The 14,253-nt window shown below is 47.4% G+C and overlaps 1 protein-coding gene across 1 annotated transcript in view; it reads right to left on the bottom strand.

Moving 5' to 3' along the window:
• The window catches only part of SYNE1 (spectrin repeat containing nuclear envelope protein 1), a 326,773-nt gene that overhangs the window by 180,632 nt on the left and 131,888 nt on the right, over window positions 1-14,253 (bottom strand). The window contains exons 52-55 of the mRNA XM_045294717.1: window positions 12,983-13,177; window positions 11,696-11,836; window positions 2,816-2,983; window positions 2,470-2,631 (exon numbers count right to left, since the gene is read on the bottom strand). Coding sequence (XP_045150652.1) covers window positions 2,470-2,631; window positions 2,816-2,983; window positions 11,696-11,836; window positions 12,983-13,177 — 666 coding nt within the window. The remainder of the gene's footprint in view (window positions 1-2,469; window positions 2,632-2,815; window positions 2,984-11,695; window positions 11,837-12,982; window positions 13,178-14,253) is intronic.

Raw genomic sequence — 14,253 nt, 5'->3', positions numbered from 1 at the left:
CGGGAAGGTGAGCATCATAGAATGCCAATTTACTAGAAGAAAGTATTCTTGTGTTGAGGGAGTACTTGAGTGGAGGCCCAATGTCCTTCTGCTGAAAGGTAACTCTTGTCTACCACCTAGCCAATGGCTTCCCCACCCTCCATTTCCCAACCTCTCGCCTTTTCATTACCGCTGAGCACATTAACCATCTGCGCCATCAACAGAGTCCAGGTATACCAGCTTAATTCTATTTCAGACTCACACAGCAGTCCTTTCCCGAAACCGCCAAGATTATGGGGGACTTTGGGATTGCAGAAAGAACGAGAAGATGTTGTGTGATGTAAAGAAAATCTAAAAGACAGATGACAATCATTTTGTCTCTGTCTTAAGAGGTTACAACAAGAGTGTCACAGACCTGAACTCACTATGTCTCAATCTGCTGCTTCTAGATAAAATGCCCCTAGCGTTCTGCTCTGTTGAAAGCTTTTGCTATATTGAAAAATAGTGCACTCCTCTCTGTGAGAGCTGGGTTTTATGTTAACTTAACCAGATTTGAATTCTCAATGGTTTGGCCGTTCAGATTTAGTCAGCCCCCATGAAGTGCTCTAACACACTGCAGTTACCTCCATCATGGGATCAGCCCATCCATTGTAAGAAGAAGAGGGTGAGATATAACACCTTTACTCAGACTGCAATCAATTCAAAGGATGTTTCCCAGAGGGTGTAGCCTGCTTCCTATGTAAACGGATGATGTGGAAAAGCTTGCTTGGCTTTTGCTGAGTCTAGATCTTGCATCTAGTTCAAGATAGACTAGAGCCAACAGTCTGCCACATTGCCTGCGGATTCTGGGTATCATCAGCAGCGGCCATCTGACTTGTCAACCTTGGACCCATTCACCTCTGCTGCTATGACTCTGTCATCTTCCTGCCGATCTTGGGTTCATTAGCCCCACAGGCAATTGAGTCAGGAGAAGCCGCCAGCCTCCACCCATGGACGTGGAACCTGGCTGGACTTGGACTTGTCTGTTGTTACACCCACGTTAGTCATTTTTCTTGAGATAATATTCTGTCTATATGTGTGTGTATGAATGTCACTGGCTTTGCTTCTCTAGAGAGCCCAGCCGAAGAGACTACCCTCGACTACAGCCCATGAAGAATGGGAGCTGATTCTAAGGTTATTGTCGGCTCTGAAACGACAATGCTGCAAACGAGAGGGAAAACAGAGGGCAGGGTTTTACTTTTAGAGCAGCCACAACTCTGTCTCTCTAGACATGCTTATCGCACCAGGCTTTGACGGCTCATGTTTTGTATCTGAAAATGTCTCTGTTTTAAGGACAGGGGAACTGTCCTGCATGATACTGTACTGCTGAACACATGGTTTTATGCCTTTTCTAACCCACAGGGTCATACAAAGAGTGAGTACTAATAGAAGCTAGGCCATTCGTATCAGTCCTCTGGACCAAGGAGAACAGACATGCCAAGCAAATGCATGATGCTAATAATATGAGGGGTGTGTGTGTGTGTGTGTGTGTGTGTGTGTGTGTGTGGTGGAGGGAGGGTGAGTGTGGGAAAGAAGTACTGAGAAACTTTTTATTCTTTCTGCATAATTTTATATGATCCTAAAATTTAAGTTCATTAAAAAAAAAATATATATATATATATACCAATGATTTTTATAGATTTGACCCATGCTTTGAGGGCTGGGGTCCAGAGCAGGCAGCAGCCCCCACACCAAGATGATGGAAATTTAGGTGCATGCAGGTTTCAGTGCCCTTAGACCCTAATGACATCATTTAAGTCTGCCTATGAGATAATAAAACACTTGATTCTATTGTTAAGGCACTAACCAGATTTTAATGGAGGCACATTTCATTTTAAGCAGTTGCTATTTTTTTCTTTTTTTAACATGAGTTTTACGAGTTAGGTTTGCTTCTCTGTAAAACTGAAGCTTTGCAGGGTCCCCTAAGCCTTTGAAAACAGGTCAAGTCAGGACAAATCACAAAAGTCAAATACCTTGTTAGTTGCTTTTGGGTCAATTCCATCTCCTGGCCTTCCCAGGTGTAAGCCCCCTACTCTTCCACTGCTTTTCTGCCCACTAAAAGCTGAGACTTAATCTCTTCCTTAATCTTGGCAAGGTGCCCACACTTATGGGAACCCCTTTTTAACAAATAACCGGAGAAGGTAGCTATGTGCGCCCTTGTATCCTGACCACAAAGTCAAAATCAACTTGGCAGCTATCTGGACAAGTGCTTTGGGTTAATGAAAATGGACAAGCAACGTGGACACATCGAGATTTCTCTCCTTAGAACCAAGGCTGGATGTGCCGTCTGTCTGTCTCTCAGAGCTTCCCTTTGCAGAGGAAAGCCCTGAAAACACCTCCATCGGGAACCTGGTGGCCTCTGTCAAGGCTGATGGATTTCATGCACATCTTGCTCTCTGACACACAGGCCACAAGGATGGAGCCAGACACGGAAGCCACAGTGGTTTTTACCTGGTGCTCAGCCATCTGGCTCTCGGGACTCTTGCCCGCCTCCATACTCTCGTTGAGCTTCATCTCCATGGCCTCCATGCTGGTGGAGATGGACTGCAGGGAGTCCTGGTACCTCTGCTGCCGTTCCAAGGCTTCGTAGAGGGTGCGCTGCTTCTCGCTGATCTAGACAAGAAAGGGGATATTACCTAATGCTTCCCAGCCTCCTATCTCCCCGATTACAACATGTTTCCTCACTGCCTCACCGCGGTGGCCCAACAAAGGGGACTCTGTGTAAACTCGGTGCCCCGATTTCATAAGAGGTGGCTGGCGGGGAGTGGGCTTAAAAAGCCACGGTGTGGAGACGTACCACATTTTTTAAGGTTTCCCAGGAACGCTGCAAGTCATCCAGCTTAGCGGTGGCGGACGACTCCAGGCCTGGCTCGTAGAAGTCCTGGGGGGAAGGGGTGCCGGGGTGAATCCTCAGTGCCTCGGTCTGCAACCTCTCAGCAGACCAAGCGTGGTGATAAGTACTGTCCTGTGAGGGCAGAGCACAGCGTGGCCTTCAAAGGGGGGGCGGGGTCAACCCTGGGAGGCACCTCACTGCTGTTTGTCAGGTAGAGGGGAGAGGTTTGGGGGGTGGGGGGACACTTGTAAAACTGGTAAATTCCTCTAAGGGGTCGAGCGGAAGTCTTGATTTGAAATCACAGTATCAAAAGCATACCATGACTGCTTTAGAATTCGGGTTGAGGGAAATGAACAGTTCCCCCACCCTCCCCGCTATTTCATGTTGCCCCAAAGTCATTAAGTTATCATACTAGAAATCCATGCAATGATGGGTTAAGTCGTCTAGTGCAAACTCAAAGCCAGTTGTCCCTGAACCAAGTTCAACACTGGGCGACGTACATATGTCAGAGTAGAACTGTGCCCTGTAAGGGTTGGGGGACTTATTTAGTTTTTCCTTCTTTTGAGATTTAGGAACTTAAGAATTTTGTTGTGACGTGGGTCACACTCTTGGAATTTGTGGGTCACCTTGCCCTCCTGTGCAGAATTGCCCCTCCCTCAGTAACACACGTTCGCTGCCCCCTGAGAGTCCGACCTAAGTTTTCTGTTGTCCATTAGACTCCATTGAGATCTAACCGACATTATGTAATCTCTCTTAAAAGAAAACCGTCTCCAGGGACTCTTTTGTACACCCACGCTAAACGACTGTTTGGTTTTAGGAAGCCTTTGGGGCATATATTTGATTCTTGGACAGGGTTTAAAATGACTGCTTTTCTGGAAGCCCCTTCTCTTGAGTGGCCTTGAACTGACCACCCTTTGGTTCATAGCCAATGGTGTTAACAGCTTGTTTCAACCAGGGATGCTGTTAGCAAACACCCAACAAGATTCTAATTCTCTGTATCCTAAAACAAGGGTTAACACGTTGATTTAAAGGTTCGAATCATTGTTAAGAGTATTTCCTGTAAACCAGATTAAATCCATGGGAAAGAACATTTTCTGGTGCATTTGGACTTTTGCCACTTGGAGTCCAGAGGCACAGAGATGCATTTCAATATTTACAACGTAACAGGAAGTTGAAACTCCTCTGAACTATCTAACATATGCAAATGATAAAAAAGGTGCCCTGCTGTCAGATTCCTGCAAGTACAGTTACTTCTAGTTACTTCTATTGCTTGTGTTTATCAAGGAATGTTACACATTTTATTGGTGCAAATCAAATTTACTGAATGAAGACCTATCATTCATGTATTTTCAATTGTTTAAATGGCTACTTCTCTTTACCTTAATAGCAGTTCAATTCGGGGTGGGGGTTAGTTATACATAATAGCTATTGTTACTATAAAGATCGTCTTGTTGTGCTGTGAGAGATAATGATGTAACAGTGCTCCAGATGGACTCCAACTTGTGTTTTGGTGGAAAGTGTCAAAAGAAGCACTAACCACAGAATATGGAGAGGGGGAGGGGAGGGGGAGGAGAGGGAGAGGAGAGGGGGAGGAGAGGGAGAGGAGAGGGGGAGGAGAGGGGGAGGAGAGGGTCCTCCGTGTAAAGTATTACCTAGGAAACCAGTGTCACAGCAGAAAGGGGCCTGGTCCACCCAGGTCTGCGATAATGTCCTGTCTATTAATCCTGGCATGGTGCTCCACTGCAGGCCTCCATAGACCTGACCACTCGGCCTGTTGTCAGGGAACTGATCCTCCCACCTGGATGTTTAGCTATTTCTAAGGTTACTTTAACCCCTCTGCTGCCAGCATCTCTGTTTTCTTTGTCCCTTTTAACCTTTGCTTCCTCAACCGAGGTTCACCCCGAGCTTACTTCCCAGAGTGGACTATACACACACATGAACAAACATACATATCATATATGTACATGTGTACAACTGTGCACACATGCATGAACACCCCCCACACACACACACACACAATCAAAGCCATTGGGGGTTATTCCTGTCACTCCTCAAATTTCCAAACATCCTGATATCCAGACACACCCTTATCTCATCAAGATAACCCTCCCACCTGCCCCAGAATCCCATTCATTTTGCTTCTAAAAAACCTCGGACCACTGGTAGTCCCTCCTTCCCCTCTCTATTCACTTCCTCCTTACCATATTTGTAGATCAACGTATTTTTCATTTGCATCCCCCACCACCAACACACACTCTTTTCTTATTACTTTTGAAGGACATCATATAGTGGATAAGTCTTAGAAAGCATTATAGCCTGAGAAACCCCCAGGGGCAGTTCTATCCTATCCTGTATGGTCGCTTTGGGTCGGACTCGCCCCGATGGCAGTGAGGACTTGGGTTTGACAGTCTTGAAGCAGCCTTGATTCTGGTTCTCATTGTCGCTCCAGCTTCCAAACCCACAGCTTGCACATTGGCAACCTCCAGGCTACCTCTAGCCTGCACAAGATTGCTCGGTTGAACACGGTATTTTAAATAGTTTACAATTCTCTTAACTGAGAGATTTCATTAAAATTCAGACATATTCTTACTCAAAAATCAGAAGCTTCAGTGGCCATGGAGGTATGTGAGGCTGCCTGCCTCTACCATGAACAGAGGCCAGGCCGTGGCTTGGATGAGCACCAGAGGCCTGTCCAGGCCTAACCTGTCTCACTCGTCTCCATCACCGGCATAGGTCAGCCTGAGGGTTGACAACCGCAGCCCTGTCTCCGATGTTCTAACCTCCACTCCTGGCTCACGTGGATCCCGCATGATCTCTTCTCAACCTCAGCTCTGAACGTGCCTGGTAGTTAAACTTCTTCCCTGGCTAACTCCTAGCTGCTGGATAAAGGGAAGCAATCCTGTGTCGTGGGCATAATAAGGGGCTGCATGGCGGCTGCCCTTACCTCTCCCCATCCCTCAACCTTCCTCAGGCCGCGACCCTTTCAGACAGTTCCTCGTGTGGTGGGGACCCCCAAGCATAAAATCATTTTCATTGCTACTTCATCACTGTCATTTTGTTACTGTGATGAATCGGGTGACCCCTGTGAATTTGACCCCCAAGTGGATCACAACCCACAGGGTGAGAACCCCCGCTCTACTGCAGTACGGGGGGGGGGGCCCTGCAGTTACCCAACACTACTAGAGGTAACTTTGGGGGTCTCTTTCTCCTCCTGCCTCCACACCCTCCCATTGGCAGTTTCTTCTCACACCGTGCCATCGTACGCCAGCTACTATGGTTCAACTCTGCGAATACTCAGGGTGCCATCACTGACCCCGTCTGATGTAGGTGCTTATGCTACCTAGGTCCTCCCAGGGCCCTCGCTGCCTCCCACCACTAGAACACAAACACCTGTCTGTTCTCACACAGGACTCTGAGCTCCTTGAAGTCAGAGACCGGGCCTTTATTTCTGAGTCATCTACGAGTGGCTCACGCCAAGCGGGCAGGTGAAAGTGCTCCCAGTGAACAGTACCTGTGAACACATTTTTGTAAACTCTCATACTGTCTGTGCAGAGGGATACTAGTGCAACCCATGGGGAACACAGAAAGTTACTTCCCACGGTATATAAAGTATAAGTAAAATAACTTATATTCCAATATAAATGGAGGCAATCTCTGAAAGAAGTGGACACAAATTAATTTGTTGGGAAATGTTTTTTCATTAGTAAAATTTAAATCAATTTACAATATGGTTGCTTTATGCATGTGTACATGTGGGAATCCTGTGTGTGTGCGCGCAGGGGTATGCGTGTGTGTCTGAGTGCGCACGTGAGTCTCCTGCTTATGACAGCAGAATGACAGCACCTGACTTCTCACAAAGATCTGACGATAGACCCGATTCTTGTGAACAAACGGTTTGCATGTCCTCGAGGACTCGATCTCCATCTTCAGTGCACCACGTACAAGTCACTAACACAGGGCCTGACGCCATGACTGTTGGGTAACTTGGGAAGTCAACTGCAAGGTCAGCAGTTCAAACCTTAGGGGACAGATGAGCCTGTCCCTTCCCACAAAGATTTACAGATTGGGAACCTTATCTTGGGTCACTCTGGGTCGGGATGGACTCGGTGGCAGCGGGTCTGGCTTCGGGGGTTTTGTATAACTATTTCAGTAGAGGCCGTGTTGGACAGCAGGAGTGGAGGACCGTTAGTCTCCCCTGGGTGATGGAGCTCCATGCAGAGCGGATGTACCCAGACTAGTCCTGAGAAATGCATTTGGGAAATGAGAAGCTAGGGCTTGATGGGCATTTCCCAGTCTAGCGAGTACTTGGTCCATTCACTGCATGTTTCCGTCTCACAGCTTCGTGAATTGAGAAGCATTGTTTCCTCTTTACAAATGAGCAACCCAGGGACTTCCCAGGGGAACTCGGCTGATAAAGTGGAGGGGTGGTGCTCAACCTCCCCATCAGGTCATAGCCTGATGGTGGTACCTCCTTGTGGGCGTGGCCTTCTCATAAGGAGAGGGAACCTCTCTTAGCCCTCACCTTCCTGCTGGGGACCCGCTCTGAGAGCTGCCAGAGCGCGACCCTTGGATCCACAGGACTCTGCTCTCCCCCCGGCTGTGCCCTCCCTGCATTCTGCATCATTGCGTGTGGTTGCGTGAGTCTGAATATGGACTAGTATTGGACATATGGACTCGAGTTGGACTGGGCTGTGATGTTTTCTTGATATAGAACTACTTTTGATACAAAGCTCTTTCTGACCCAGGTATGAGTATCACTGGATGTATTTCTCTAGTCAACCTGGCCTCGCACATCTGCTTAGAAGGGGAAGCCGGAGGTTGATTTGCTCCCCAAAGGCCTACTCTTTCCGGCCCTCTCACCCTGCAAGGAGTCCAAGTCATGGCCTTTCTCAAAGGGGACCCAGAAGGCTGCAGCAAGTCCTGGAGGTGCCTCCTTCTCTCCATGCCCAAGGACTCAGAACTGGCCGTGATGGACAGAGGGAGGGTGACTGGGGAAAGCAGGGCCTATGGGTTATGCGACACAGCTCTCCCACCCAGACAGCAAACACAAACCTCTCGGAGCAGCTGCGATTTTCAAAAACAACTATATTTGGCTGCTCCTGAAACAGCACAGCCCAGCTGGGCACACACTGTGCAGAACTGGGGGTCTGAAAACTGGATGGAATGAATCTAAGGAGAGTCAACATCCCCGCCTCAGAATTTCCACAGAAAATTCTGTAAATCCAATGCATTACTAGCCCTATCAGACTGTGGTTTTTATTTTTTATATTATTGTTATTTTTAATTGTTTTATTGGGGCCTCATACAACTCTTATCACAATCCATACATACATCAATTGTGTAAAGCACATTTGTATATTCATTGCCCTCATCATTCTCAAAACATTTCCTCTCCACTTAAGCCCCTGGCATCAGCTCCTCATTTTCCCTTCCCTCCCTGCTCTCCCCTCCCTCGCGAACCCTTGATAATTTATAAATTATTATTTTGTCATATCTTGCCCTGTCTGAAGTCTCCCTTCACCCACTTTTCTGTTGTCCGTCCCCCAGGGAGGAGGTCACATGTAGATCCTTGTAATCAGTTCCTCCTTTCCAACCCACCCTCCCTCTACCCTCCCAGTATCACCACTCACACTGCTGGTCCTAAAGGGGTCATCTGCCCTGGATTCCCTGTGTTTCCAGTTCCTGTCTGTACCAGTGTCCATCCTCTGGTCTATCCAGACTTGCAAGGTAGAATTGGGATCATGATAGTGGGGGATGAGGGAGGAAGCATTCAGGAACTAGAGGAAAGTTGTATACTTCATCGTTGCTACATGGCACCCTGACTGGCTCATCTCCCCAAAACCCATCTGTAAGGGGATCTTTCCTCCCTCCCCAATATGACTGCATGAGAATCACTTATCGCTGCCATGAGTCTGACTTAGCTAAACAAAACCAAATAGTGTGCTTCCTTTCTGACATCTTCTAACTTAAGTCACCCGCTTTAAACAACATAAAGACACATTTCACAAATATGTTAGGTGAGATGTAAGTATATGACTTCATCAATGTTAGCCTGTGTGGATTTCAGAAGTCTACAGGTGACAGTGGAAGCCCCAAATCCATTTTCAGGCTCCTCACACAGGTTAAGTCCAGGGTGAATGGCCTCTGACCATAGTTGAGGGATGTGAATAGTCTTAAGATGTGTTATCAGACAGAGATCACTGTCAAGTTGACATGGCTGACTCTGCGGTGACGTTAACATGTAACACCCTATCATTTGATCTCCCCTTTGACTCTTTTAAAGTTGTTGCATTTTAAAAGTATTTTCTGCTTCCTCTCTGAGTGAGGGTTTTCTGTGTTTTACCTAGTCCTTGTTGTGGGGTTTTTCTCTGGTTTGCTTGTTTTGTACGATTCTCTACTACATATGAACTACAGAACAGGCAGATTGATAGAGAGAGTAACCAGAATGGGGGCATGGCAGGGAGGATGGGGGAAATGGTGAGCCAACAACACACGCATGAGAAGAAAATATTCTGAAGTTGATTGTGGTGGTGATGAACAAAGTTTCTTAATATGATTGAATGATCAAATTGTTCGATATGTGACATGTACGCCAATTGAACATTTGTTTTTTTATTCAAATGCCAGTCTTTGAATGAATGGGGAGGGGTTGTCAAAAATAAAATAAAAACAAAGCACATGCTCACTCATAATTCTAGCATCTGATGATGCTTCCCAGCTAGAATAACCAGAGCAGAAATTTTGTCTGCATGCCTTATTATGAGTCACGTGCACAGGAGCTCTGGTGATGCCGTGGTTACGCAGTAGGCTTCTAACTGCAAGGTCAGCAGTTTGAAGCCACCAGCCGCTCTGTGGGAGAAAGATGAGGCTTTCTACTTCGGTAGAAACGTAGAGTCTCAGAAACTCCCAGGGGCAGTCCTGTGCGTCGGGATCCACTCCACTGCAGTGAGTGAAGTGGTATCCCATGTACACAGAGAGACAAGGTGAGCGCCCACACTCCTAGGAAGGGCAAATGCATTCCAATCAGGGGCCTCAAGGTCAGGATTGATAACCCCACTTGAAAGTCTTAGGAAAATTGAGCACCGTATCCAGGCTACACTACAATTTCAAACAGCTGGCTAGAGCTAAATTCCTTTAATAACATCTGTGACCAGAGGGAAGAACACAGTGCCCAAGAACAAAGTAATATATATGTAATACATATTTTGAAGTTCAGATTCTGAAAAAAACATTTCTCCAATGCCCCTGAGTTCCCTGAACTTCTCTTTTTTAAGGAAAAAAAATTTTTTTTCTCTCATTGCTTTTTTGATGACTCATTCCATGGCTTCCTTTCCCTCTAGACTCCACGGGTCATTACTGCTGGGGCCACTGTTGCCTGGTTCTCCCCAGCATCCCCTGCCCCCAGCACAATGCTTTGCATCAAGCAGATGTGCAGTATGTGCGTGATGGATGCAGGAAGCAGTAACTTCCTGAAAGCTATGCAGGCCTTTTGTTTTGCTTTGTGTCTTTGTGGGTTTTTTTTTTGTTGTTTTTAATCAAAAGAGAACTGCTTTACCTATATGTTTCACCAATTTTATTTTCCTTTTCCTTTTGTCTACTTTGGCTTCCTCGTGATCACAGAAATGTTAATGCATCTGCCCTAAAAATGAGAAGAATCATAGGATAGAAGCTTTTTGTGGCCTAGAGTGAACATCTGCCTACGCGAATGCGTCTTCCAGGTTCGTGCATCTCAATTTCTCTGGACTCCTGTTATTTTTACCATAATGCTGTTTTTAAAAGGATATTCAGTTGCTCTGAGTTTTGAGAAAACATTAGTTAACCTGAATTTTTGAAGTTGGGGTTGAGGGATAAAGGTTATTGTGAAAGCATCATTTTAAGATTCCTATGCAATACATTTCACCAAACATTGGTTAGATGGCTGAATAACCTAAATTCCACAGAAGCAAAATCATCTATATTTAACATAAGCAAAAAAAAAAAGTGCCTCATAGCACCAAGCATGATCCCCGTTGTATAGGAAATGATATCTGAAGTTGGTGAAAGGTACGTGGGAAGTCTCACAGCCCCTAAGGCCCCTGGGATAATAAACAGCCAGCCATCCCTTAGATCGGTTCACGAGGGGTAAATAACGACAACGCGTGATAGCGAATTTTCCGTCTTCGCAAGAGGAGCTGTGTTAAGCATCAAAAAATGTTGACGTCATAGTGGATCGTGGCGCCTTTCTGCGAGGGTGCGGGACTCCAAGACGGAGCACTGCTAGCTACGCAGCACTGCTACTCAGCCCCTGCTGCGGGCCCTGTGCCCATGGCTTAATGTTTTTGCTCAAGGAGCCCTGCTGGCGCAGTGGTTGAAGTGCTCAATTGCCAACCCAGAGGTCAGCACTGGCAGCAGCCGCTCCATAAGGGAAAGGTGAGGGCGTCTGCTCGGTAAAGATATCTCAACCCCCCACCATTCTGGCTCACAGCTATCATACGGGACACCGTGGAATTGCCCCTGGGGCTTCGGCCTCTAAATCTCTAGGGCAGCAGAAAACCTCATCTTCTGCCTGAGGAGCGGCTGGTGGTTTTCAACAGCTGACCTTGTGATGAGCAGCCCGGCATAAAACTCACTACGCCACCAGGGTTCAGTTCCACTGTGTCCCGTTGGGTTGCCGTGCGTCAGCATCAACTTGGTGACAACAGGTTTGGCAATTGTAGTCTGTGTCCCCTGGAACCTGATGCTCCTGAGCCTAAGCTTCCCACCCACCTGCTAACCAGGCAGGAGATGGAGTCCTGCACCCTGCAGAGAGAACAGCCAGGGGGAGGGGAGGGGCCAAGGGGGAGACACATGCCAAGGAGGAGGTACCTGGTTAACAGAAGCATCTATATTAGCCACAGGTGAAGGGGAGCGACAGGCAGGTGGAGAGGACATCTCACTGTTGGTTCCCTCCTCCCCAGACTCCTCAGTCACAGGTGACAGCAAAGTGTGACAGCGACCTGCAGTCATCTGCCACATACAATGTAAGTCCAAAGGACAGGAAAATCGGTTAGCAATGTCGACAAAAGACCCGGGCAGGCACACGTGAACACAGAGCTCGTCATGATCACAGAGCTGAGGGTGGCTGCGACCCCACTTTGGCGTACAGATTTCCTGTGAGCATGTCCTGTCCTGGGTTCTGTCCTCAAATGAATCTGATGTCAATGACCACTTGTGAGGCACACAGGGGAGAGGCACGTATGACGTGCCACGGTTGTGCTGTGGATTGCACGATTCTCCTGCACATTTTCTTCTTGTGTGTGTCTATAAATAACGCCAAAGGGTCTAAGGAATGAAACTCGGTCTTTTGTGGACATCTCCATTTCCCTATTCTAGGGAAATAAACGCACCCCAAATAACAAAATGCCAGTATGCTTGCAGATGAGGGAGCCCCCAAAAGTCCATGGAAAAGCGATCTTTTGGTACCATTTTTCCAGAAACTTGTGAAAGCCCCCAGGTGGGACCTGAGGCACAGCATATATATGCAAAATAAATGGTGCTGGCAAAACACTGTAGTTCCCAAAATAATCAATGCATTTCCCATGCAAAGTGCATGTAGGCATCATGATGCAGGTGGGGGAAGTACTAGGAGAACATATCTATTTTCATCCAAAACAGAGCATTGTTTTTCTTCTCGTAATAGCTTTTCTTCTAAATGTTATTACACTCTCATCCAGCAACACGCATCTACACACCTAGTTCCCTGCTGTCTCTGCCTGGAAATCACAAATAAATCAGGATTCTCCCATCCCCCAGAAAACTAGGAAAACGTGCAAAGGGCTGGCGTCATTGTTGCTGTTTGTAAAGCTTAGAGCTTCCGAGAATTATTGCCAACACACACACACACACACACACACACACACACACACACACACACACACGTGCAGCCCTTTGACAGGTTAAGTGATTCAGCCCTTGCAAGCAAATCACTCTATTTCCACCGCCACTGTTTACAGAGGGGAAGATTGGCCTGGGCCCAAATGCTGTCAAAGAGAGTTCGTGGGAAACTGTCACTCAGTCAGAATCTGCAACGTCCAAGGCTAATCCCTAAACCAACCAAGGAGAGGAGGGCAGGAGGCAGACACCAGCGTGCAGCCGGGCTGGACTGATCCTTACCATGACGACTGAGGGGTGGGAGGAAGGTGTGGGGAGGAGCTCCCCATCAAGGTCCTCTGTCCCTTCGGCCAGCCCTTCCACCTCGGTCACCGTCAGCAGCATCGTGGCGTGCTTGGCTTTCATCGTCAGCATCTTGCACTTGGAATTCAGGGAGGCGATCTGTTCTTGGTAGCCCTTGATTTTCTGAGCCAGCTCCTGTGGAAACACATCCCCCCCACGCCACGGCCCCAGAGTGTCAGAGCAGCATCAAAAGGAAACAGAACTAGTAGCATTCATCTCCTCTGCCGACAAGCTCCGGGGCCAGCCAATGAAATTGCAAGGCAGTGCCAGGCAGCAGCTGCGAGAGGCAGGATGTGGCCAGGGGAGGCGAGCAAGTCAGACTGCATCACCCAGCAGCGAGCCAGACCACAGCACTTACGGCTGGGCTACAGGACAGGAGGCGCTGTGTGTGCCAAGCCCCGGAGCAAAGGCACGGGGAGCTCCCGGGGTGGGGGGGCGAACCGGTTCTTTGCCTGGGGCCTGGGCGAAGACTCTTGCGCTTACTTCCCATGGAGAACGGGCCCCTCTCTTTAAAATGCCCAAAGAATGTGAAATTTACCAAATGGTTCATGCCAGGGAAATGAGGTCACGTGATGAAGGAAAGAACGAAAATGCAGAGCTCAGCTCGCAGGAGCCTGAGCCCAGTCCTTTCTTGTAGACACGGGGCCACAGAGTATAAACCGCTGGCACCATCCCGAGACCGTCGGCAGTGGAAGCTGCTGCTGCCGTTGTTGTTGTGTTTGGTGTGTTTATTTCTTCACACACACACACACACCCGCCCCCCCCTAGTGCATAAAACCAAAACTCAAACCCACGTCCTCAAACATATTTTTGAAGACAGAGTAGAACGACGCCCCCTAGGGCTCCCAAGACTGTCTGCCATCTCTATGCCGGCCGACCATCACAGCTCCTCAAACAGTCCACAGGACACCTCCATTTCTATCCTGATTTGCCCCAGTAGAATCCTTACATCCACCCTAGTCTTGCTTACATACTCCATCCACGTCCCAATTCTTTCTGATAGTTTACAAACAGAGCCTTCCACTGGATGCTGTATTTTTTTAAAAAGTAATATGTATTTTTAAAATAGTAATATGTATTTTAAAAAGTAATATGTATTTTCTCTGTAACCTGATGAATTTTGTAATGAATTCTGGATCTTCTGAAATGGGATGAAAAATAACGTTCAAATCCATATGTAATCCGGAGTCAAACGGAGGAGTTTTATACAC

This window comes from Echinops telfairi, unplaced genomic scaffold (assembly GCF_000313985.2).
Source record: "Echinops telfairi isolate 266 unplaced genomic scaffold, ASM31398v2 ScPeMD7_3533;HRSCAF=4204_0, whole genome shotgun sequence".
Lineage (NCBI taxonomy): Eukaryota > Metazoa > Chordata > Mammalia > Afrosoricida > Tenrecidae > Echinops > Echinops telfairi.
This window is presented reverse-complemented; position numbering and strand designations above follow the sequence as displayed.